The following is a 25,580-nucleotide window of genomic DNA, read 5'->3' as shown; positions in this document are numbered from 1 at the left end:
GAGAAGAGGGAGAGACAAAGCTAAAGGAAATTATTCAAAACAGTATTTTCCTGCCCTGGCTCGTGTGGCTAAGTGGATTGAGTGCAGGCCTGTGAACCAGAGGGTCACTGGTTCGATTCCCAGTCGGGGCACATGCCTAAGTTGCAGGCTGGGTCCCCACTAGGGGGCACATGGGAGGCAACTACACATTGATGTTTTTCTCCCTCTCTCCTTCCCTTCCCCTGTCTAAAAATAAAATAAATAAAATTTTAAAAAATTAAAACAAAACAGTATTTTCCTATTGCATGAATGTAAAACTTACCTTTCTTCAGTTTGTACTGATTCTTACTATTAATCACTAAAGAGCCTTCACGGAATTCAATTCCCATTCCAAACCTAAAAAAGAAGAGACACTTCAGCAATAGGCTATAACATCTTGCACACAGGTCATGTGCAATATATGCTATTTCTTCCTGAGTTTGAAGTGAAAGAGTTTACTAGTAAAGCAGTAGGACAAGGAAGAGGCTACTCCACAGACAGAGCAACCTATTTTTTTTCCAGTAAGAGTTTATTTGAGCCAAACTGACAACAAATGCCAGGGAGCAAGATCTCAAATGCTCCCACAATATATCCTATTTTAAGTTCAAAGATAAGGCAGGCAAACATGTTGAGTGATTTCTGCTGCTCATCAGTCAGTTAAGAAAGATTAGGGAAGTCTTTGTACTTTTAGTAAGTTGAAAATAATATCCTAATTAAGTACTCCACTTAACATTTATTATATCAAGTGTTATTTATTTTAGCTTATACACTCACATTTAAATTTTTATCTCCACCCTGAAATCAAGTTAGGAATTTTTTTTCCTATAAGCTTAGCAGAGACTATTAAGGGGCACATTATTAAGACAGTTATAACTGGATAACGAGAGGTGATTTTTAGTGGAATGCTGATAACTAGACTCCTTAAGTCACCTGGGCCAAGACTTGGTATCAAATCAATATATTTCCTCTTGCCCATTAGAGAAATCCAGAAAGTAACCATATACTCCACACTAATTTTCATCTAAGGAGACTGCTTAGAGCTTTTGTTTCCCAAAATGTCTTTGGTTCTGTAAGATGTTATCAGTTATTTCTAGGTATTTAATGGTCAAATACATTTGCAAAACACTGGATTAAATAAAAATTCAAACATGTACAGCACAGTAGTTAGACAATCACATACTTTACAAAGTGTTCCCTCTATTTCCAATACCTGACACTATACATAGTTATTACATTACTAATTATATTTCATATTTCCTATGCTGTACTTTATATCCCCATGATTATTTTTTAACTATCATCTGTGCTTCTCAATTCCTTCACTGCCCCTCCACTCTGGCAATCATTAGTCTATTCTCTGTATCTATGAGTCTGTTTCTGTTTTGTTTGTTCATTAGATTCCATATATGAGTAAAATCACATGGTATTTGTCTTTCTCTAACTCACTCATTTCACTTAGCATAATACCCTCCAGGTCCATCCATGCTATGGCAAATGGTAAGATTTTCTTCTTGTATATGAACAAGTAATATTCCATTATATGTATGGACCATAGCTTTTTAATCCACTTAAAAAGTGGTGGTGTACAGTGGTGGGCACTTGGGCTGCTTTCATAGCTTGGCTATTGTAACTAACGCTTCAGTGAACATAGGGGTACATATATTCCTTCAAACTAGTGTTCTGGGTTTCTTCAGATATATACCCAGAAGAGCAATCATGGGGTTATAAGGCTCACAGTATTTAATCTTCAAATGTGAGGTGAGGTGAGGTGCTCCAAGAGAAAATATAGCATGTAATGTTTCCTAACATTTGTAATTTAAGCTGAAAACACCTACTGGCATCTACTGTATCAGTCTAGAAAAATCTCCACCCTATTCCTCGGAGAACTTAAATCTTTCTCACATTTTCAGGTAACACTGTGTGCCTGGCACACAGTGAAGTTTACTAGTCCATAATGGTCCATAAATGTTGGTTGAATCAATCTACGAATACTCTGCCTGACCACGGCCAGTCATAAAAAATGACTCAGAGCAACAATGTACATCCGTAGCATCTTACCCTAGGTTTTTGGTAATTTTGTTCAGCAGTTCGGGCTTCTGCTTTTTAACCACATCCATGACAGCATTATACACATCACATATCTTCACACCTAATGACAAGCCAGAAAAAGAACATGAAGTATCTTCCAGAAAATTAAAAAAACAAAACTGTATTTTTAAATCAACATTTCCGCTGTAGTTATTCTATTTCCTAAAGTAGTCTCTCAAGGTGTAAACTAAGGAATATAGTTCCTTTCAGAAATGTGAAGGTTTAGAAATTAGTATTCTTTAAAACAATCCACCGTGTATTCTTAACTACACTATTTGAGAATCACTGACCTGGAAGACTATGGAACACCAGGTGGTCTCAGTGAAAGCTTTTATGGGAGAATGGTGTAAATGTACAGGGAATAAGAAGCATAAACTGTAGGTACAAAATAGATGGGGGAGGTTAAGAATAGTGTAGGAAATGGAGAAGCCAAAGAAGTTATATATATGACCCATGGACATAAAATAAGGGGGGAGGGGGAATGCTGGTGGGAGTGGGGTTGCAGGGTGGAGGGGAATAAAGGGGAGAAAAAAAGTGGGACAATATAATAGCATAATCAATAAAATATATTTTTTTAAAAAGAAAGCTTTTAGCCCTGGCTGGCGTAGCTCAGTGGATTGGGCGCAGGTTGTGAACCAAAGTGTCGCAGGTTCGATTCCCAGTCAGGGCACATGCCTGGGTTGCAGGACATGGCCCCCAGCAACCGCACATTGATGTTTCTCTCTCTTTCTCTCCCTTCCCTCTCTAAAAATAATAAAATCTTAAAAAAAAGAGAAGTTATAACTAAGTTCCTTAACCTTAAAAAACAAAAAAGAAAGCTTTTAAAGTGTTGATAAATGGCAACACATTCAAGTTACTATACATTTTAAAAAACAGGACTACAGAAGGACTCTGGCCTTTATTTTTCAGAATTTAGGTATAAACAGATATTTCAAGTCAGAGTAGTCCAGATATTATAGCCTCAGAGGTATCTTTATCCTCATTCAACAACCTATGACCATGATTTCCAGTAGGATTTCTCAAAACTGACTTGAGATATCATGGAGAAATGATATCTGGGAGCTCTGGGCAACATGAGTGGGCCTACAAAGTGGGTTAATGGTGGTAAATGTAAAGTCCTATGTACCCAGTTACCAAGAGGTGGTTCCTTGTTTAGCAGGGTTGCTCTTATACTAATATTATTTCTATCCATTCAATGTAGAATTAACATCATACATTTTATTAGTAGAGATACTATTTCTCAGAACATTCTAAGATTCTTCCAAATTGAGAACTACATTAAAAGGATCATATACTGAAGTTAAGTGGGATTTATTCCAGGAATGCGAGGATAATTCAACACACATAATTCAATCAATGATATATCACATTAACAAAATAAAAGACAAAAATCATATAATCACCTCAATAGATGTAGGAAAAGTATTTGACAAAATTGAACACCTACACCTGGCTGGGTGGCTCAGTTGGTTGGACCATCATCCAGTACATCAAAAGGCTGTGGGTTTGAGCCCCACTCAGAGCACATAGCTAGGTTGTGAGTAGTCGAGGCACATAGGGGAGGCAACAGATTGATGTTTCTCTTTCACATCCATGTTTCTCTCACTGTCCCCACTCCCCCAAATCAATAAACATATCCTCAGGCGAGGATTTAAAAAAAAATCAACACTCATTTACCAAAACCTCTCAAGAAAGTGGGTATAGAAGAAATGTACCTCAATATAATAAAGGTCATATACGACAAGCCCGCACCTAACATCATATTTAGTGGTGAAAAGCTGAAAGCTTTTTCTCTAAGATCAGGAAGAGGATGATACCCTCTCTCCCACTTTCATTCAACATACTATTGGAAGTCTTAGCCAAAGCAATTAGGCAAGAAAAAGAAATAAAAGGCATCTAAACTGGAAAGAAAAAAGTAAAACTACCACTATTTGAAGATGGCATATTATATATAGAAAATCCAAAAACCTGTTAGAATAAAGTCAGTCAAGTTGCAGGATGTAAAATTAATATACAGAAATCTATGGAGTTTATAAATACTAATAACAAACTATCAGAATTAAGAAAACAGTCCCATCTTACAACTGCATCAAGAAGAGTAAAATATCCAGGAAGAAATTTAACCAAGGATGTAAAAGATCTGTACACTGAAAACAATAAGACACTGATGAAGAAATTGAAGACACAAAGAAATGGAAAGATATTCCATGCTCATAGATTCCAAGAATATCCATACAACCAAAGCAATCTACAAATTCAACGTAATCCCTATCAAAGTTCCAATACTCTTACAGAGAATTAGAACAAACAATTGTAAAATCTGTATGTAACTACAAAAGAACAGCTAAAGCAATCCTGAGAAAAAAGAACAAACCTGAAGATGTCATGCTCCTTGATTTCAAACTGTATTACAAAGCTACAGTAATCAAAACAGCAAGGCATTTTCATTAAAAACAGACACAAAGATCAATGTAACAGAAAGCTGAGAAATTCACACATATATGATCAATTATTTTCTGATAATTGAGCCAAAAATAGAAAATGGAGACAGAACCTCTGTTTAATAAATGGTGATGGGAAAACTGGGCTATAACATTCAGAAAAATAAACCTGGACCACTATCTTAAACAACACACAAAAAATTAATTCAAAATGGATTACAGACTTGAATGTAAAACCTGAAACCACAGAACCCTGGTGTACCAGGATGACACTCTCACCAACCAAGCACCCCAGCCAGGGCTGGCAGTGAGCTTCTTGGCATCAGACTTGGCAGTGACTATTGAGATTTGACACTAACAGCAGAAATCAGTAAGTGGGACTATGTCACAATAAAAAGCTTCTGCATATATAAGGAAACCACTGACAAAATGAAAAGGTGATGAACCGAATAGGAGAAAATATTTGCAAATCATATATCTAATAAGAGTTAATATTGCAAATATACAAAGAACTCACAAAACTCAATAGTAATAAAACAATCCTATTAAAAAATGAGAAGAAAATCTGAACATTTTCCAAATGAAAACATACAGATGGCCAACAGGTGCATGAAAAGATGCTCAGCATCCCTAATCATCAAGGAAATGCAAACCAAAACCATAATAAGGTATCATCTCATACCTGTGAGAATAGCCATTAACAAAAAGACAAGAAATAACAAGTGTCAGCAAGGATGTGGGGAAAAGGAAGCCCTTGAGTATTGTTGGTGGGACTGTAAGTTGGTGCAGCCACTATGAAAAACAATATGGAAGGTCCACAAAAAATTAAAAATAGAGCTGCCATATGATTCAGCAAGTCCACTTCTGGGTATTTACTAAAACCAACCAACCAACCAACCAACCAACCATGAAAACACTAAGGGGAAAAGATATATGCACTCCCAGGTTCACTGCAGCATTATTTACAATAGTCAAGATGTAGAAACAGCCTAAGTGTCCACCAGCAGATGAGTGGATAAAAAAGTAAACGCGGGCCCTGGCTGGTGTAGCTCAGTGGATTGAGCGCGGGCTGCAAACCAAGGTGTCGCGGTTCGATTCCCCGTTGAGGGTATATACCTGGGTTGCAGGCCATGACCCTCAGCAACCACACATTGATGTTTCTCTCTCTCTCTCTTTCTCCCTTCCTTCCCTCTCTAAAAATAAATAAATAAAATCTTAATTAAAAAAAAAAAAAAGTAAATGCGGTCAGTTGACCTTTGAACACCACCAGTTTGAACTGCATGGGTCCACTTGTATGTGAACTTTTCAATAAATACTACTACAAATGTACTTTCATTATGATTTTCTACATAACACTTTCCTTTCTCTAGCTTTAATTTATTGTAAAAATATAATATATAACATACAAAATGTGTTTATGTTATTGGTAAGGTTTCTGGGCAACAGTAATCTATCAGTAAAATTTTTGGGAGCCCAAAGTTATATGTGGATTTTTGACTTTGAATGAAATCAATGCCCCTAAACCCTGAGTTGTTTAAGGGTCAAGACTAAAAGAACAAAATCTTGCATTCTGCAACAACATGGATGGACCTTAGGGCATTATACTAAGTGAGACAGAGAGACAAATACTATATAATCCCTCTTATATGTGAAATCTATTTTTAAAAAATATTTTATTTATTTACGTTTTTAGAGAGAGAGGAAGGGAGGGGCAGGGGATAAAGAGAGGGAAGGAAACATCAATTGTTTGCCTCTCAAACACCCTCAATTGGGGCCCTGGCCTGCAACCCAGGCATGTACCCTAACTGGGAATTGAACTGGTGACCTTTCAGTTCTCAGGCCAGAGCTCAATCCATTGAGCCATCCCTAGCAAATCAATCAACTAGCCAAGCTCACAGAGAAAACAGATTGGAGGATGACACAGGCAGGGGTGGGAGGTGGGTGAAATGGGTGAAGGGAGTCAAACGGTACAAACTTCCAGTTATAAAGGAAATCAGTTATAGAGATGTAACATACAGTGTGGCAACCATAGTTAATAATATTGTATTGCATATTTGAAAGTTGCTGAGAGTAAACCTTAAAAGTTTCCCCTTATCACAAGAAAAAAAACTCTTTGTATGGTAACAAACGTTAACTAAACTTGCTGTGATGAGCACTTGCAATATGTACGAATATTGAATCATTATGTTGTACACCTGAAACTAATATAATTTTGTATGTCAATTATACCTCAATTAAAAAAAACTTTCTAAAGTTCTGAAAGAGTAATAAGGCCACAATATTTTATGAAGATCTGGACACAGAGGTATAACCAGTTAAAGGGTTTTTTGTAAACATCAGTGTAAAAACATAATAACCACTCATGTCTAAAAGAAAAGTAGATTCAAGAACTAAATGCTAGGATAATTAGATGTTAGTGAAATCTAATTCTATTTTTAGTATGAGAGCCTCAGGGATATAAGCTCACATAAACCTAATAACATTCTTATTACATGATTTCTAACCTTCTTTTATAAGGTACCTCACCATGTCTTAATTCCTTTAGCAGCTCCTCCTGAAGCTGGAGCAAAAAGTTGTAATTTTCTTGAACTTCCTGAGAAGGGTCAACCATCAAAGTGCGAACAAGGTTGGAGCAGTAAGATTTGAAGCGAATACCCATGGCACAGGTGATGGCGCCAAAATGCATGTGATTCTTGTCGCTAGAGACCAAGGGAAGAAAACATTTCATACATTATCTAAACTAGGAAAGTCCTTAGCATCACTGACACAGAACACTTGTAATCACTGACTTTCCCTGCTATATCCCAAAGCTGAACCAGAAGGACAAACTTTAAAATAATAAATAAATTGGGTTATAAAGGCTCTGAAGTAAAATTAGACACTCAAATTTTTAGCATAAAAATTCAGTGAAAAGTTGAGTTGTGTCCTAAATATGCAAAGGATATACTAAATTTTATTGATATTCTAACAGTAAAGTAGTGAGAAGTCACTTATCCACCAGTGCACTATGAACTACAGTATTCACTCTGAATTAGTCCCTTCAGACTAAGAAAAAAAAGCCTTTTTTTTAACAGTATTTTTAAAAATTAGAAGGGGAATTAGATTTTAAAACACCTACTAAGATTTTTATTTTTTGGACGGTGGTGTGTTTTACAATTTTCTGCCAGGCCTTTTTAATCACCTGGAAAAATGCTTACTATCAAATACTCAAGAAATGAGTACTATGTGAAATAAAATAGAAATATGCATGGAGTAAGACAAGAAGACAATGCACAAGGTAGACTAATAGTTATTCTTTCTCCTCCAACTTTTCTGAATTCCAGAATGAGTCAAAGGAAAAATAAGATAAAGGCTGAAATACTCTGGCTGTTGTTTTATTTTGAGGTTCTCATACTTACCTCACTACACTGAACTTGAGATTATAGTTGCCTCCACTCTGAATGATAGGAGGATAACACATTTCCACAGTAGAGGGGTCTGCCCCAGCTAGGTATTTTTTCTCTTCGATGGCCTTTTCCACAGACTCAGCCAGTTTACTGTGTCGAACTTTCTGTAAGTATACCCAGAAATGAAACAACACTTACTAGAGGGTGGCAAAAAGGGGTGCTTCGATTCATCTTAGTATCATTTAAGATGCTATAAAAGTCTTATGAAATGACTTATGCACCAGAGAATATACTGGTATACATCTAAAGTAAATTTAGAGAATAGCATATGGAATTCACAGCTATTTAAACAATTCTCAAGTAAAATACCAGGCAACCTCAAGAGACTGTAGCACTGGTTTATAGTTATTTTAAAAGAGAAGCTGTGGTACAATGACACGTTACCAACTTAATTGTCAATGGCTTAATTAATTTCAAAGGAAGCTGAACACATACCAAAACACTACATGGTAGGGACTCATTTCTGCTTCATTAAAATGGTAAACTTTTCCCTCTCCATTTACCTCATCTGCATCAACTATTTCCATGACTCTTTCCTTGAAGAATTTGTTGAAGACCTCAGAGGTGATGCTGGCTGCTTTCTTCATTAGGTTGAGCTCCCCGTCTTCCTTCACAGCAATGGTATAGGCCACCACTGCACTGATATCTATCTGCAAAGTGATAAGAGCTTCTAACATGCAAATACAGACTTGAGAAAGAAATGCCTCTCTCAGTGTGAATGTTGTAAGTAATATTAAGTTACTTAGCAAACAATCAGTAGTTTGCAGAACAACTAAATATTCTTTTCTTGGATTGAATAAACATCAGATGTAGCTCTTTACCAGGTCATTGTGAATATTTTAAGAGGCATTAAACTAATGTACCATTTTTAATGTAAATATTCCTCTCTAGAGGTTTTTATAAAGGCCGAAGAAAGGCAGGAGATTGAGGAAAAAATAACATTTTGGGGACAAGACTTTTCCAAGTAGCTGAACCATCTCCTGAATGCCTCACTCCTGACTGAGAAGTACAACTGGCTTACTGCTCAGCTAAAAGGAGTGAAAAATGGAAATGTGAATGAATGTAGTTTTCCCATATTCTCTGCACTATCTGTTAATGGAAGCCCATCACGCTTTCGCCTTCTCAACTGTCAATTTGCTTGTTTCCAGGAATGTTCTTACTTTGTCAAAGCCCTCTTTGTTGAGGCAGTCATTCCAGCTCTTCATGAACTCTCCAGGGAATTTGTCTTTGCTGAACACTCCAATCTTCTTGCCATTCTTGCTTTCTTTAATGGCTTCAATCATTTTGTCAAAGCTGCTCTTATTGCTTTCATTCTACCAATGTCAGGGGGAAGAAGAGGGGTTTGTCAATTGGTTTTAGAATTAGACATCTATGTTCTGCCAGTAACAAACAGGCAAAAACACATATTCTAACCCTATAAAGAATAAATTCTACCCTTATGCCCTACCTACTTCTTTGGGGTAGACTGTAACACACAAAATGTCTTTGGATATTTTAATATGCTTAAGGCAGCGCCACAAGCTGACAACATTCCGCGCCACCAAGAGCAGCTAAGAAACTCAAACACATAGATAAACAATATTCTGAGAAAAAAAACTTCTGGCAGGTGAGCAGTATGACAAAAAAAAAATCACATTTCACATTTAGTAAAAACCGGGACTGAGGTATGTCTAAATTTCCTTACAGACATTTAGTTATTTGTTCCAATTAAGGTACTCAAATGGAAACAAATATTACGCTGACAGCATCCTTGATAATGGACAGATTAAGTTAGTATGCACCAGAATTTCATAATCTATTTGTTTCGCCACAAAATTGATAGGGTTATTGAACTGTTTTCTTCCTAACAATGAAGATGCGACAAAACTTTGTAATTATAGCCACCATCAGCTAAAATCTTCCCCTCACATTCTTTTAAATTCCTAGAAGGCATTTCTGTTTATCACTTTTAAACATTTCTTCACATTTACAACATTCTTTATTAGCTCTAACCTTTTCTCGAATCAGCAGTGTGATGGCAGGGGCTCCGTTAGCATTCTCATTGCCCTTGGTGTTGGCAATCTGTTTTAAGAACTCCACTTTTTTCTTGCTGGCCATAAAAATGATTTTGTCATCACAGAAGACCATGATAGTATCCGTTAGTTCGTAACCAAAGAGCCATGTCTATAGGGAAAGACAATGACAATAGTATTTACAGAAAAAAATATAATGTACTCATACAGAAATATTTATAAGACTATGTGGAATTAACTTCAAAATAATTTGGGGTGGGGGCACCTGGATGTGGACGAGATTACCCAGCTAACAATTTATTGAAATTAAATGATGGGTAAATGGGAGTTAAGTATTATTGTTTTATCAACTTTTATGTGTTTGAATTATTTCATAACATAGACCATCAAATCACTTAGACAATGTGTTTACAGAAACTGTCTTGCTGTCTAGAACAGAAGGCAGCCTAGAGAACTGTGCATTCTACCTCTGCCAAAGATTGTAGTTGTGCACCAGTTCTTTCTTCTCTCTCAGAAAGATGGGATTTTTAGCTGGATATACTGCTCAGCATGAAGACTTATTTCCCATCCTTTCTTACAACTAAGTATGGCCGACAGATAAAATTTTGACCAGTAAAGTTATAAGCGGAAGTATTCTGTGGCTCTTTTCAAGCAAGTCTCCTTAAAAAGGGAATGATTCTAATTTTCTTCCCTTTCTCCATTCTTTTTGCTGGGAATGCAAGTGTAATGACTGGAGCTCTAGCAATTTTTGTACCGTGAGCACAATGGCTAAACTCTATGAATGTTAGAGAGACATGGAAAATACAATTAGATCCCTGAAGATTATCAAAGAGAAAAAGAAAAAATTTGTGTAACCCACTGTTTAGATTCTTTTGGTATACAGTTAAATCCATCCCAGTTTATGTACTACTTTTCCTTATGTTCTAAATCAGTACTGTCTACCAAACTTTTTGTGAAGATGAAAATATCCTATATCTGCTCCAATATGGTAAACAATACAGAGTACCTGAAACTTGGGACTGAGGAATTAACTTTTGAATGTGGTTAGCGGCTACTCTACTGAACACTGCAACTGAGGATTCAAAGGCTGTCAGGACTAAGAATTGTTGTAACCCCTCACCTGTAAGGCAGTTGACTTGGCATAAACAATTTCTTCATCAACACCCACAGATACAACAATGGCATCAACATTAGCATACTCATCTTCTCCTTTCTGAAAAATAAAGAGTTAGGTAATTTGATCATTTTCTTTTTACACTAGCAAAATAGGAAGAGACTTCAGTTTTCCTAAAAGAAATTCCAAGTTTAAGGTACATGTTTACTTGATAACCTCACAATCATTAATTACTCTATGCAACTATCGCCACAACCTAGAACATTTTCCCCCTCCCCAAACAAACCCATTGAAATCATTATCCATCTCCCCTAGCCCTAGGCAACAACTAATTTGTCTCTATGGTCCTGTCTATTCTGGACACTTCATATAAATGGAATAAAAAAACATGCTGCCTTTGTGTCTGGCTTCTTTTACTTAACATGCTCTCACGGTTCATTCATGTTGTAGCAAGTTTCAGTACTTCCTATTTATTACCAAAACATTTTATTTTATGTACATACCACATTGTATCCATTCATCAACAGCTGCACATTTGGGTTATTTCCATTTTTTGGCAATTATAAATAATGCTTCTGTGAACACTCATGTAAGTTTCTATATGGACTTATTTCTCATGAGTATATGCCTAAGTGAGGAATTGCTGGGTTTCACGGCAACACTATGTTTAACTTTTTTGTAAATTTTTATTTATTTAGGGAGGGAGAGAAACATCTGTTGCCTCTCACATGCCCCCAACCAAGGACCTGGCCTGAAGTCCAGGCATGTGCCCTGACTGGGAATCAAACTGACGAATTTTTGCTTGCAGGACAATGCCCAACCAACTGAGCCACACTGGTCAGGGCTCTATGTTTAACTTTTTAAGGAATCACCAGATTGTTTTCCAAACTGACTACACCATTTTGCATTCCCAATAGCAACCTTTAATATTTCCAGCTTCTCCACATGCTAACATTGTTGCCTTTTTTATTATGGCTACCCAATAGGGTGAAGTATTATAGTATCTCACTGTAGTTTTGAGCTGCATTTCCCTGATGGATAATGATGTTTGGCACCTTTTCACGTGCTTACTGATCACTGTATACTTTTTTGGAAAGGTGCCTATTCAGGTCTTTTGCCCATTCTGTAACTTGGTTATTGCTTTATTATTCAGTTGCAAGAGTTCTTCTTATATTCTAAATACATCTCTTATCAGATAGTTTTCACTTTCTTAATGATGTCCTTTGAAGCAAAAGTTTTAATTTTGAAGAAATCCAAATTATTTTCTTAAGCTTTTGCTGTCATATCTAAGGCTTTACCCAACCCAAGGACATAAAGATTTACATATATTATACTTTATTCTATAACAGTTTTATAGTTTTAACTCTTATACTCACATTTATGATTCATCTTGAGTTAATTTTGTGTATGATGTGAGGAAGGGGCTTAACTTCATTCTGTTGCACGTGGATAAGTAGTTTTTTCAGCACCTTAAGTTGAATAGACTATTCTCTCCCCACTGAACTGTCTTGGCACCACAATCAAAAATCAAATGATGTAAATGTGAGGGTTTATTTCTGGATTCTCATTCTGTTCTAGAGATCTACATGTCTATCCTTATAGTAGTACCATGTTGTTTTGCTGACTGCAGCTTTGTATAAGTTTTGAAATTGCAGTTTAAATGTGAGTCCTCTAAGCATTAACTACTTTTGAACAGCAATATAAGACCAAAGGACTAGTAATCATTTGTTGGTTATAAAGTCAAATCTCAGACTTTTATGAAGTCAAGAAAAACATTTCCATAAGACTGCTCTCCACATTTAAAAATTCTCATATATATTTATTTTTTAGAGAGAAGGGGAGGAGGGAGAAAAAGGAGAGAAACATCAATGTGTAGTTGCCTCTCAAGCGCTTCCTATTGGGGACCTGGCCTGCAACCCAAGCATGTGCCCTAAGTGGGAATCAAACTGGTGACCCTTTGGTTCTCAGGCTGGCACTCAATCCACTGAGCCATACCAGCCAGGGCTCCTCTCCACATATTAAGAGTTCTGGTTGCCAAAGAATCCAAATAATAGCAACTAAGGGTTCCACTGAATTTCTCCACATTGTAACATATAACCCAAAGAAGTTACTACATAGAAACTGTATGTATCTCACCGTTATCAGTGAGAAAATGTCTTTCTTCATGTAGGTAAAATTTTATCATCTGTTTAACTATTACTAGTAGTTTAGTACTATTTAGTTATTAACTAGTAGTTAAAACTGGTAGTTTCTTATCATGAATCAAGGCAGTGGCACCAGACTAATTTTTCACTAAAACATGCTCATGGAAAGAAAGGGAAAAAAGCCAATTTCACTAAAGAACATCCTTGATGCAGTAAAAATGATTAATATCCTGAAATTCCAACCGTTGAGTATATGCATTTTTTTTTTACAAATGTTCTGTATAAAGATGTGGGAAGTACAAAGCACTGCTCTATGCACACTGAAGTACGACAGCTTCTCAAGGAAGAGCACTTATACAATTATTTGAGTAAAAAGCTGAACTAGCCATTTAACAGACCTGGGTATCTGGCATACATTTTCTTGAAAGTAAACGAAGTGAGTCTGTTACTTCAAGGAAAATAAATGACATATGTGTTTGTCAATGATAAAATTTGAGCTTTCAAGCAAATATTAAAAATTTGTACCCACCACTGTGAACTTGACAGCTTCCTTACTTGACTTTTCTGATGAGACCAGTAGTGATATTAACATGTATGATTCTTCTATACTATAAATGAGATGTATAACATTTAGAAGATCTGTACAACTAAGGAAACCAATACTTTCCAAATAAGCACTACCTGATGTCACAAAGTCATCATCCATGGGTAAAGAATCCAAGGTGCAATACAGACCAAAAACTTAAATATGAAAAAAGTATTGCTGTGGTTTCAGATTCCACACTACAACTATCTTTTAAGAGGTTACCACTTCGTGAGTTTTAGTGGAGTAATAAAGAATACTGATAATCATTTCAAAGGCTATTAAATATCCCTCCCTTTCTAGTTGCATGTATATAAGGGCAGACTTTCTCTACACACTTGATATAACCTATGCAAAGAAAGGCTCTTTGGGGTCCTGAATAATTTAAGAATAACAATGTAAAGCGTCCAGATATCCAAGAGTTTGAGAACCACTGTGCTATATGATTCCCATGACATATTTTTATCCACATTAACTTTGGCATCAAAATTCTCTCCTCCCCCAATTTTTGCTATGTACACTCCAATGCTTTAATAAACATGGATTTTATGTCAATAGTATTATTGTTACCTTGATAATGTCTCAAAATTAATAACAGGCATTCCCTAATATTTAATGCTTATGTGTTCTAGATATAAAAATATATCTATGCTTATGTGTTCTAGATACCAATTCTAACCAAAAGGTCTCTTTTACTATTTTTTTGACACTTATAACCTTGGTTGGGTCAAAATTTTTCAACAAAGTCAAAATACACAGTAATACATTTTTGAAAAATACAGAGTACAATCATGTAACTTAATCATTAATAATATGGGAAAATCATCCAAAGTAATCTTAAAGCAATTAAAAATAGGGAGAGAAAAAAAAGACACACATATTCAGCTTTTTTATGACAGGGAAAACAAACCCAGTAAGTCTCAATGATTTCAACTCATAAAAATGCCTAGTTTTTCACTGCTGATTAAAAAGGTAAGAGGATGAATTCTAATTCCTCTTGAAACCCAGCTGCTCCGACCATTTCGTAGAATATTTTTGGTTGATTCTTTACAAAAACTGATGTACTCTAATAACACCAGAATTTAGGGTATCTAAAGATAATGATTGGATAAATTTTTTCTTAAAATATAAGTCAATGTAAAAGATTACAATAAAACCAAATATTTTGACAACAAAATCAGGAATAGTATTGTCTTTTTAAAGAATTTTTTATTTATTGAGTTGAGAGAGAAAGAAGAAACGGGGAAAGACAGAAACACTGATTTGTTGTTCTGTTCATATATGCACTGGTAATATTTTGTATTTTCAAACCTTCTGCAGTGTATAAATGCCTTATACAGATTACATTTAAAAAGTCTTCTTAAACTCTGGAAGATTTTAAATAATGTTTATGAAACTTACATATTACTTCCATATTGTGATTAAATATCTACAATTTGTTTTGAAATGCTGGAGTGGAGGGGACCAGTTCAAAAATGAAGTGCCAAGACTAGCACAGCAGCCTTTTGTCCCAGGACCAGCTCTACAGCCATCTTCAAATGCCAGCCTGGCTATTCAAAGAGGTTGGGGCTTAACTCTGATGCTCAGAATGCCCCAGATTCCTACCTGACCTCTTCCGCTTAGGCTAGTCTTCAAGACTCAGACTGGAGCCCTTATCAAATCTGGACTTGCAGCTCCTGTAATCCCCTCTCTAGATGAGTTACCTTGCAGTAGTGACCCCTGGTATGCACAGACTCTCAACATCCACCAATTCCTTTCTGTCTCCAAATTCATTCTGCCACCTTCCAGTCCATCCAGCCCACCTGACACTCAAGTCTGGCTGAAACAGGTGTTTCAGATGGGAATAACAGTATTTACTGAGCAGCTATTTTCTGTATGTACCTCCTTACAATGATGATGTTATTTTCACAAAAAACTTTAGGTGTAGTATGCATCATCATATTCAAAACACCAAAATACCAAAAGTCCCACAAAAATATATAGGCGGACCTCTCACTGATTTAGGCTGAAAAAACAAAAGGTGCTCTAATTAAAATGAACATATTACATTTAAAATAGGTATTTTTCATTAGACTACAATTATAGAATAACAGGTAAAGTTATACTTTTTCTATCATTTCTAAGTCTCTCAGTTAACAAATCAGACAAGGGAATGCTTTCATTAAGGTCCTAAAGATAAAAGTAAATTCCTTTGGAAGGTTGATTTTTATCTATAAGGAGACTTAGGGTCATTTGACAAACTTTTTAGGTAAGATGTTAGTATGGATGACTTCTTAAATTTACCAGATTTTTTTTTTTCCAGCAACTGTAAGCAAAAGGTATCAAGTCATTCTGTATTTAGAGACAGTAATACCTATCAAGTAAGGGCTCACTCTAAAGCCAGACTGCCTGGTTTTGAATCCTTGCCCCACCACGAACCTCTCTGTGTTTGTCTCCTTGACCATAAGTGTGTATAAAGTGCTAATGTGTAAACAGTGCTCAGGACAGTGCTAATCTCATAGTAACTGCTGCGTTTGCCAATATTACTGAAGACTGAAATGGCCACTTGTTAAAAATTTACTGTGTAGCACACCACTGTTATTGATGTCAAAGATTAGCCCTTGATTATACGTAATCAGTACAGAGTATGTACAGTAGAACAGACTTTCTGAAAGTGTACAACCCACACAGGAGATGATTTTAGGTGACTCCAGATATGGCTTTAAATATTCAATCACAGAGCAAAAAAGTTACATACTTTTTAATTCTCTTTTGTCACACTTGATTACGTGAAGAATGTAATGTAATGATAATCCTTAACACCTGCTACAATTTAATGATGCAGTTGTGCTTACATTATCTTTATTTCTTAACAGCTATGTTTTATTTTTGAAAAGTGACGAAATTTTCCATTTACAGTGAAGTATCCTCTCTGAATATATTTAGGTTTAAAGAGTTGAACAGTTTTGGAAAAGGAAAAGGAGAGAGTGGTAAGTAACTAAGCGGAGTTGGGGTAGCAACACTGCAAGTGCTTGACAAGTCTTCTCACTGGCAAGGGACAATGGGCTCAGAATCTAGGAAGTACCAAGTAACAAGGAAGGGGGATGGGGTTTACTGTACATGAATGAGTTCAGGGATAAAAAGAGAAGATCTGGTCAGAAAGCCAAAGAGATGGATCCTGCCAGTTCTTGGAAAACGAAAGACAACTAATCTCTTCACAAAGGACTTGCTTTATTCTCTGGAGAACACAATTCAGAAAGGCTCTAGGTTCAGATATTAAGGCTCAGCAGAAGGCAATTGCTAAATGTTGGGGAATTAAATAAAAGTCTGTATTTTGAATGACATTTGGGAACAAAAGACCCAAAGAAAAGAATTAGAGGATTTTTCTCTGTGTACCTTTGCTGAATTCAGAGAAAAACACTTCAGATACTGACACTCAGGGGTCCTCAATAGAGTAAGCCAGCCTATTCACTCTAGACTGAACCCTACTAGTTGAGGTCCCATTCATGCAGAGCTTCCAACCAGCTTCTTAATGTCTTTTTCTTTAGGAGTATAAGGAAGCTTCATTTTGAATTGTTAGGTATCCAACAGGTAAGAGAGAAAGCTAATAAACCCAAGGAAACAGACACGGCAGAGGAAAATAAAAATTATACAAATAACCCCATGAGACAAATAAATGAAGTACACCCATGAAACAAGAAAACAGGGAGTAAAAAAGAAGTCTTAGAAATTTAAATAGTTGATATACATTTCCAGCCAAGATGGAGGCATAGGTAGATACACTTTGTCTCCTTGCACAACCAAAAGAAAAAGGAAGGACAACAAATTTAAAACCAAAAAACAACCAAAACTGCCAAAAAATCGAACTGTATGGAAGTCCAACAACCAAGGAGTTAAAGAAAGATTCATCCAGAACGGCAGGAGAGGCAGAGACCGGCAGCCAGGGTGCAGGGGATGCTTGGCAAGGTGGTGGCTGGTGGAGCAGGCAGTCCCACATTTGAGTGCAGATAAACTGGGAGGGACAACTGGGGAGCAAGACAAACTGTGCCACGCAGGCTTCCAGCATGGAGAAATAAAGCCTCAAAACCTCTGACTGAAAAAATCTGTGGGGGCTGCGGCAGCAGGAGAAACTCTCACCATCACAGGCGAGTTCACTGGAGAGATCCAAGGGTCCTAGAACAGGGGTGTCAAACTCATTTTCACCAGGGGCCACATAAGCCTCATGGGTGCTTTCAAAAGGCCGAATGTAATTTTAAGACTATATAAATGTAACTACTCTTTAACTAGGGGCAAGGAGCTCAGCGGCTGGGTAGAAACAAGGTCTTAGGCTGAAAAAAAAACAAGGTGGAGGGCCAGATTCGGCCTGTGGGCTTTGTGTTTTCCACCTGTGTCCTAAAACTTACAAAGCCCACGTACCTGGGAATCAGCACCAGAAGAAACCAATTTGCTTGTGGGTAGCAGAGGAAGTGACTGAGTGAAAATCTGCAGAGAGCGGAGCAGGCAGCACTGTTCCCTCTCAGACCCCTACAGTGACATATGAGTTGCCCTGCCCTGGCCAATAACTAAGGCTCTGCCCCCTACTATGTAACAGGCCGAGACAAAAAAATATGGCTCAAATGAAAGAACAGATCAAAGCTCCAGAAAAAAAATACAACAAAGTGATGAAGAGATAGTCAACAGATGCAAAGTTCAAAACACTGGTCACAGAAATGGTTGAATATGGTAACAAAATAAGAGGAAAAAGTGAAGGCTATGCAAAGTGAAATGAAGAGAAATGTATAGGGAACCAACAGTGAAGGGAAGGAAACTGGGACTCAAATCAACAGTTTGGAACCAAAGAAAGAAATAAACATTCAACCAGAACAGAATGAAGAAACAAGAATTCAAAAAAAATGAGGAGAGGCTTAGGAACCTGCAGGACAACTCTAAACATTCCAACATCCAAATCAAAGGGGTGCCAGAAGGAGAAGAGGAAGAGCAAGAAATTGAAAGTTATTTGAAAACATAAGTAAGTAGAACTTCCCTAACCTTCAAAGGAAATAGACTTCCAGCAAGTCCAGGAAGCTCAGAGCCCAAAAACAGTTGGACCCAAGGAAGTACACACCAAGGTACATCATAATACATTGCTCAAGATTAAAGATAAGGAGAGAATCTTAAAAGCAGCAAGAGAAAAGGAGACAGTTACCTACAAGACTATCAGCTGATTTCTCAAGAGACCTTGCAGGCAGGAAGGAGCTGGAAAGAAGTATTCAAAGTCATGAAAGACAAGGACCTACATCCAGGATTACTCTATCCAGCAAAGCTCTCATTTAGAATAGAAGGGCAGATAAAGTGCTTCCCAGATAAAATCAAGTTAAAGTTCATCATCACCAAGCCCTTACTGTATGAGATGTTAAAGGGACTTACCTAAGAAAAAGATCAAAACTACGAACAGTAAAATGACAACAAACTCACAACTATCAACAACCAAACCTAAAAAAACAAAAACGAACTAAGCAAACAACCAGAACAGGAACAGATTAATAGAAATGGAGATCACATGGAGGGTTAGCAGTCAGGAGGGGGGAGAACGGGAGAAAAGGTAGAGGGAACAAGAAGCATAATTGGTAGGTACAAAATAGACAGAGGGAGGTTAAGAGAAGTATAGGAAATCGAGAAGCCAAAGAACTTATATGTACTACCCATGGACATATACAAAGGGTGAAGGAATGATAGTGGGGGGGGGGGGGTACGGAGTGGAGGGAAATAAAAGAGAGAAAAAAATGGGACAACTGTAATAGCATAATCAGTAAGATATATTTAAAAAATAAAACAGTTGATACATTAAAAATCAACAAAAAGTTGTAAAATAAAGCTAAGTAACAGTAACTGAAGTCAAAGACAAAAGGCTAGAAAATAAAAGCAAAAGATAACAAATTTAAGCCAAAAGGTTTAAACTTTGCTAAACAGGCATTTCAGATTTAGAGAGAGAGAGAGAGACAGAGAACACACTCAGGAAATGAAGGGGAAAAATCATCCAAGAAAGATTCCAGCACCACAGGATCCAAGTCAAGACTAAAAAAGGACCCTCTACTTCTAAACTCAATCTAGTGAAATTTCAAAATATAAAGAAATAAAGAGATGATTCTAAATGTATCAGAGAGAACAGGCCACATATAGTGGAACAGGAAATAGAATCATATCAGCCTTCACAAGAGTAATACTGTAAGCTTGAAGACTGACAAACAGCTTCAATTCTGAGCAGAATTCTGAGTGATTTTCACCCTGGAATTCCATACTTACTGAACTGTATTATTAACTAAAAGCAATGATGAATAAAATTTTCCAAGAAACACAAGGGATCAAGAAATACATATCTGTATCCCTCCTTAAGAATCTCTTAAAAGAAAATGCTCTAACAAAACAAAAAAATCAAGACATGGGCTGTAGTATGTAGGGGACTCAACATTGGAAAATCCCAAGGTTCAAGGGACCTGGAGAACAACCTATACAGATAGAGCAGTATAATGTAAAGTTGAGAGGGTGGAGGAGGTGGTGGTGGTGCTTTTTAAAAAACAAACACATAATCAATAAAATATAGGGAGATGTGAGAATTTTAGAATAAAAGATTGATGAGACTGTGACAAACCTACAGAAAAAAAAATAGGGCTAGCAGTGTTTCAAAAGGGAGAAAAATTGAGGCAATTATTAATACCAGGAAAAATAAAAACTACAGAAGGAAAAAAGTCATTGTTCTATTACTCACCAGTGAAACTATTTACATGAGTGTTAATAATGTAAACTGACTACTGATTTTTACTAAAATTGTGAAAAAATCTTATCAAGAGGGGTAGATGTGTGATAAAGCAAGTATAATAAAATACTAATTGTATAATCTAGGTGGTAGGTACATGGGTATTCACTGTAAAATTCTTTCACCTTTCTGTATGTTTGAAATCTTTCATAACAATGTGTCAACAAGAAATTTTAAAAGTATCAGGAGATAAGGAAGTTAAAATAGGTGTGATGGCATAAAAACGTTCAATTTAAATCCTCATTTACCAAAAACAGTTAACATAATAAACCAACAAATTAAGAACTAGCAGTATATACAGTAGATATTACTTCAAAATATGAAAGAGAAGAACTAAAAGTGGTTGTTTCTGGGGGAGGTGACTTTTTCTTTAAGGCTTTCAAAACTATTTGGTTTTTAAAACTTATGTATTACGTGATAAAAAATAATTTTTTAAGTGCAAGGTAAATTATATAGATGGTTAAGGAATCAGCAAAAATTGTGAAGGTAATATATGAGTGATAAAAGTTGGAGAAATACTGTAGCACACATTTTCCCTTGAAGTACCCAACTGGGTACTGCATTAAAAGAAGAAACATTCTGAAGTCTGGTTATAGCTAGAATACCCACCTAGCTGTATCAGCCAAACTGAGGCAATTCTGAGAATAAAAGGGTGTGCCATTAATAATTACATAAGGACAAAAGGTGAAGTTTCAGGAAAGGGAAGATTTATGATCATCATAAATACAGCCTGGGCAAAAATCCTTTCAAACCAAGAAAGGGGGCATGAAAGCTCAGAAATGATCACCATCATTCACTAGATGCCTACAACATGCCAGGCACTGACTCTACTTGGTAATAGGGATACAAAATAAATATAAAAAAGTTGGTAACTAGACTGTAAAAGGTGAGTAAGCAAGAATAAATGAATCCCAACCTGTCAAAGCATTTTACTTCCATCTTTACTCCTCTGTACTCAAGAGACCAAAGCATTCTTTAAACCTTTCCCTATCTCCCTCCAAAGATAAAGGAGCTGCAAAGAACTGAGATGAACATTATCTTGCTGAAAGTAGTATGGGAATTGCCTGTATTTCCTAATCCACCAGAGGTAACTGTCTAGTTTTGGAAAGCAATCCAGAGCAAAAAATTTGTCCCTGACAAAAATCAGCAAACAGCCAGAGAGCGGCGCTCAAGGAAAGCACTGACACTATAGCTTAGTTTTCTCCAAGGACATACATTTTTTTAAAGGTTGCAGCCACCTACTACCTCGGTCCTGACAGGTAGAGCTACATGAATGAATGCACTGAATCAGCATTCCTTTTGAAAACAGCAGATGACAGAAGTCAAAATTCACTCATAGCTGGATATCCTAATAGGTACTTGTAGATCTCAAAAGAGTTATATTTGTGCCTGGATATTGTATCCCTCAGCTTTCAAATTGACTAAGACCCCAGAATAGTGGAACCTCCCTTCTGGTACCCCATGCAGTACCAATCCCATTACTTGGTTAAAAGTAATCACAGCCCTGGCCAGGTAGCTTAGTTGGTTACAGTGTCATCCCTTACACCAAAAGGTTGCAGGTTCTGTTGGATTCCAGGGCACATACCTAGGTTGTGGGTTCAATCCCTAGGTCGGGACACACATAAGAGGCAACTGATTGATGTCTCTCTCTCTCTCTCTCCTCTTCCCTCTCTAAAATCAATAAACACATCTCCAGGTGAGGATTTGAAAGAAAAAGATCAAAAAGGTTATGAAAAGGTTTGGAAGCCCTGAATTAAGAACCAGTAAGTGTAAGAGGACAGCAGAGAAGCCCATAGCCCCTCTCATGATCCACCACTACCGCCTAGGGTTTCCTGATGCAGAAATAAAGATGCTGCAAACACTTTCTGCTCACGGCAGTTCTAATTTAAAAATAAGAGGCAGGACTGGACTAGACTCAAACATCCAGGAAGAGTCATAAAACAATAAATTCTAGTCACTATGAGGTCTCCTGTTTGATATTTTGTTGAGTCTATTTTCTCAGGTATGAGATTTGTTTTAGAAATTTCTACTCAAACAATTGAAACTGTGTGATACTGCAACTGTTTTTAGGCTATGTTATGAAAATTTTAAGAGATAGTATATCTTATTTGCAGTAGCCCCACAAAAATATGTACCTAACCCAAACTCAATTAGCAGACAGGATGAGATTAGGAGCCGCATTAGCTTCCAGTCATTTTTAAAAGGTGGAGAGAATGGTAGTTGCTTTCTGGTTTTCTACAATTCTATGTAGATGAAAAGAGTATGACCTACCTTGTGTTAGCCTGTGCAACTACAGAGTTCCGAAACACTCACGCTTAAAGGTATCCAAGACTATAAAGTGATGTAAAGCCCAAATTTTTTAGTTAGTCGACTTTTGTCCTAACAGAGACTTATATAGTTAACTTCAAGTTCTCTTCAATGCTACTTTTCTTATTAAAGGAAAAAGTGTAAAAACAACAACAACAACAAATACTATAGCACATACTTATATATATATCACTCTCTTTCTAAACAGTTAAGAGGACAGTCAACCAGAAATTATCCCAGAAAACTGCAATCTCTACTTAAGCGGATCAGAATGAAAGTACTCTACTGGAAAGATGGTACATACAGAAAGTAATTCTACAGATCAGTTCTGGGCATAGTTATTAAAATTTAATTATTAAAAGAAGTCCATTCAAGTAAGATTTTTGTAATTAGACACAACTTTTGCTAATTTTATGACTTGGCTCAATTTTATAATGCCAGGGTCTTAACCAACATCTAATATACCCCCTTCAAATGTCATTAATTAAATGGGAGAGCCAACATAAATTTTAATGATTTTTGAGAAATAAAATATGAGGGCTAATAAATGAGTTTTCATGCATTTAAAGACTTATCTGAGATTAAGTTTGCCAATTTGTCTTCAGGCCCCTAAGTTCTCCCTAGTTTCACGCTTTATTATTTAATTATCACATAGGGGAACACTGAGCTCTAAATCTTAGCTTTCATGAATAGTTTCAAGAGGATGAATAATTTGATAAACTCTGAATCACCGAAACTAGAAATAACCTCCACATCAAAGGTATATAATTTCAGGGTCTATGGGTGGAAGAGACTTCTGATTATTTCCCATACATCAGCATGTATTACTCTTTAAAAAATGTCAGAACTTTTAACATGGATCATGTTTAAACTTTAAAATGTGATAGTGAAAGAAGCTATACAAACATTTGATAAAAATTAACCAGTAAAATTTTTTGAAAATAAAATTTATGTTCAGCACTTGTGTAGCATAGAGTCCTTATTTTTGCTTTTCATGAAATGGTACTTAGAGTCCACTTTATTTTCAATTATCTAATGCATTTACACTCAAAAGAAGAAACATGCACAGGTAACTTTAATGTAAATGGCAGGGAAATGACCAATTTTAATAGCTTGGTTTTTAGATCAATTTGAAGGGCAACTTACAATGCTGAAATCAGAATTGAACATTTTTGTCAGGACGTTTTTCAGGTTTTAAAGAGTCTTTATTCGCTTATCTTCCCTAGATGACAGAGTTCAGAGGCCAGACTTAAGCTAGACAGCTCTCAGGCTGCATCGCAAAATGCAACCAAATGTCTCAACTGACAAATTACTATCATAAGAAATTTTAACAGCAGACGTTTTTCAAGCAACAAAACTGCCCAATCTTTAAAAGACTGGGAATTGCAACAGCTTTTTCTGTACTCGCGCCCCAGACACTACCACGCAGGAAAACTAATCACGTTTCATGCATCACATCGTTTTTTTGCACTACTAATGCCTGCAGGTTTTCAGCGTTAGGTTTCTGTTACCCAAGGCAGGGCCTAGAACATGAGGCGGTTGCGCGTGAACAGTATTCTTTAACTCTAGCAAAAAACCCGCAAAGAATTAATGCGAAGAGCCCAATTTACAGTCTCCAAGCCCCTCCGTCCATCCTTTACGAAGATGGTTGTAATTTTGGCGGGACCTGGTTGGAATACTCAGGTCCTGGAAGGGGACAGCGAGTGCGTGGGTGTGTGCGAACTGCAGGAGCGGGCAGCAAGACGTGATCACGAAGTGGGAGGGAATGATGATGCCTCTTCCAGGGCGGGAAGAGACTACGAAAGGTGGCTGCTATGCATGACGGCGGCCGGCACGCGGATAAGATGGTGGTGGCCGCAGGGCAGGGGGACTCCGTGTTACAGGCAGCACTCCAGGCCGCCTGCGGTGATCCTGGAGCAACTAAAGGGGCGCGACACTGAAACCGGGAATTCTCGAAGGAAAAGGAATGTGGGGCGCCGAGAAACGAGGTTATTATGGGATGTAAGAGAGAGGCTCCCTTGGGAAAATTACGGGATCTGTCTCACCCGCCAGTTGCTGTACAGTCTCTTCACTCTCCGGTAATAAGCATCTTTATCCAGAGTCACAGCCATAGCCACAGACGCCGCTCCGCCTCGGGTCCCGAGAATCACGCGAGGTCCCGGCTCCACCACCCGCTCTGGGCCCCGGAATCCCGCACTCGCTCAGTGACCCGGAAGTATCGACCTCAAAGGCGCCCTTTCCGCTTCCGGGTCCCGACAGCGCTAGGTTTTGCTATTATATTTTTTTTAACTCCTCCCTCGGAAGGTTAGGAGGAAGAAAAAGCGGGGAAATCAACAAAACGTGCAGTCTATGTTTTCGCGGGGTTTTCTTGTTAACTTAGTAACAACCGCACGCAAGTCGACGTCATCACGTGACGCTCTGCCTCCGCCCATACTCGCTGCAGGGCTGCAGTTTCCAGCTCAGTTTTTACCCAGGCAGTAGGGGCCAGGCAATCTTCAGGCGGGAGTCCTGATGTGCTGGCTCCGCCCCTCACAAGCTACCGTACGCGGGGGTAACGGTCCCACCCACTGGCAAAGGAAAAGGAAGCCCAAAGAGCGGGATCTGGCGTAGGGTGGAAGTGGGAAGACAACAGCGTAAGTGGGCACGTTCCCCTCC

The 25,580-nt window shown here is 37.3% G+C and overlaps 1 protein-coding gene across 1 annotated transcript in view; it reads right to left on the bottom strand.

Annotated features, from left to right (window-relative positions):
* Positions 1 to 25,209, bottom strand: part of SUPT16H (SPT16 homolog, facilitates chromatin remodeling subunit) — a 45,416-nt gene extending 20,207 nt beyond the window's left edge. The window contains exons 1-9 of the mRNA XM_028504255.2: positions 24,971 to 25,209; positions 11,126 to 11,218; positions 9,986 to 10,156; positions 9,154 to 9,306; positions 8,497 to 8,643; positions 7,946 to 8,097; positions 7,074 to 7,246; positions 2,077 to 2,167; positions 302 to 375 (exon numbers count right to left, since the gene is read on the bottom strand). Coding sequence (XP_028360056.1) covers positions 302 to 375; positions 2,077 to 2,167; positions 7,074 to 7,246; positions 7,946 to 8,097; positions 8,497 to 8,643; positions 9,154 to 9,306; positions 9,986 to 10,156; positions 11,126 to 11,218; positions 24,971 to 25,036 — 1,120 coding nt within the window. The 5' untranslated portion in view covers positions 25,037 to 25,209. The remainder of the gene's footprint in view (positions 1 to 301; positions 376 to 2,076; positions 2,168 to 7,073; positions 7,247 to 7,945; positions 8,098 to 8,496; positions 8,644 to 9,153; positions 9,307 to 9,985; positions 10,157 to 11,125; positions 11,219 to 24,970) is intronic.
* Between the last annotated feature and the right edge of the window lie 371 nt (positions 25,210 to 25,580).

Source organism: Phyllostomus discolor, chromosome 1, assembly GCF_004126475.2.
Source record: "Phyllostomus discolor isolate MPI-MPIP mPhyDis1 chromosome 1, mPhyDis1.pri.v3, whole genome shotgun sequence".
NCBI lineage: Eukaryota > Metazoa > Chordata > Mammalia > Chiroptera > Phyllostomidae > Phyllostomus > Phyllostomus discolor.
Note: the sequence above shows the minus strand (reverse complement) of the source record. Positions and strands in the feature narration are given on the sequence as shown.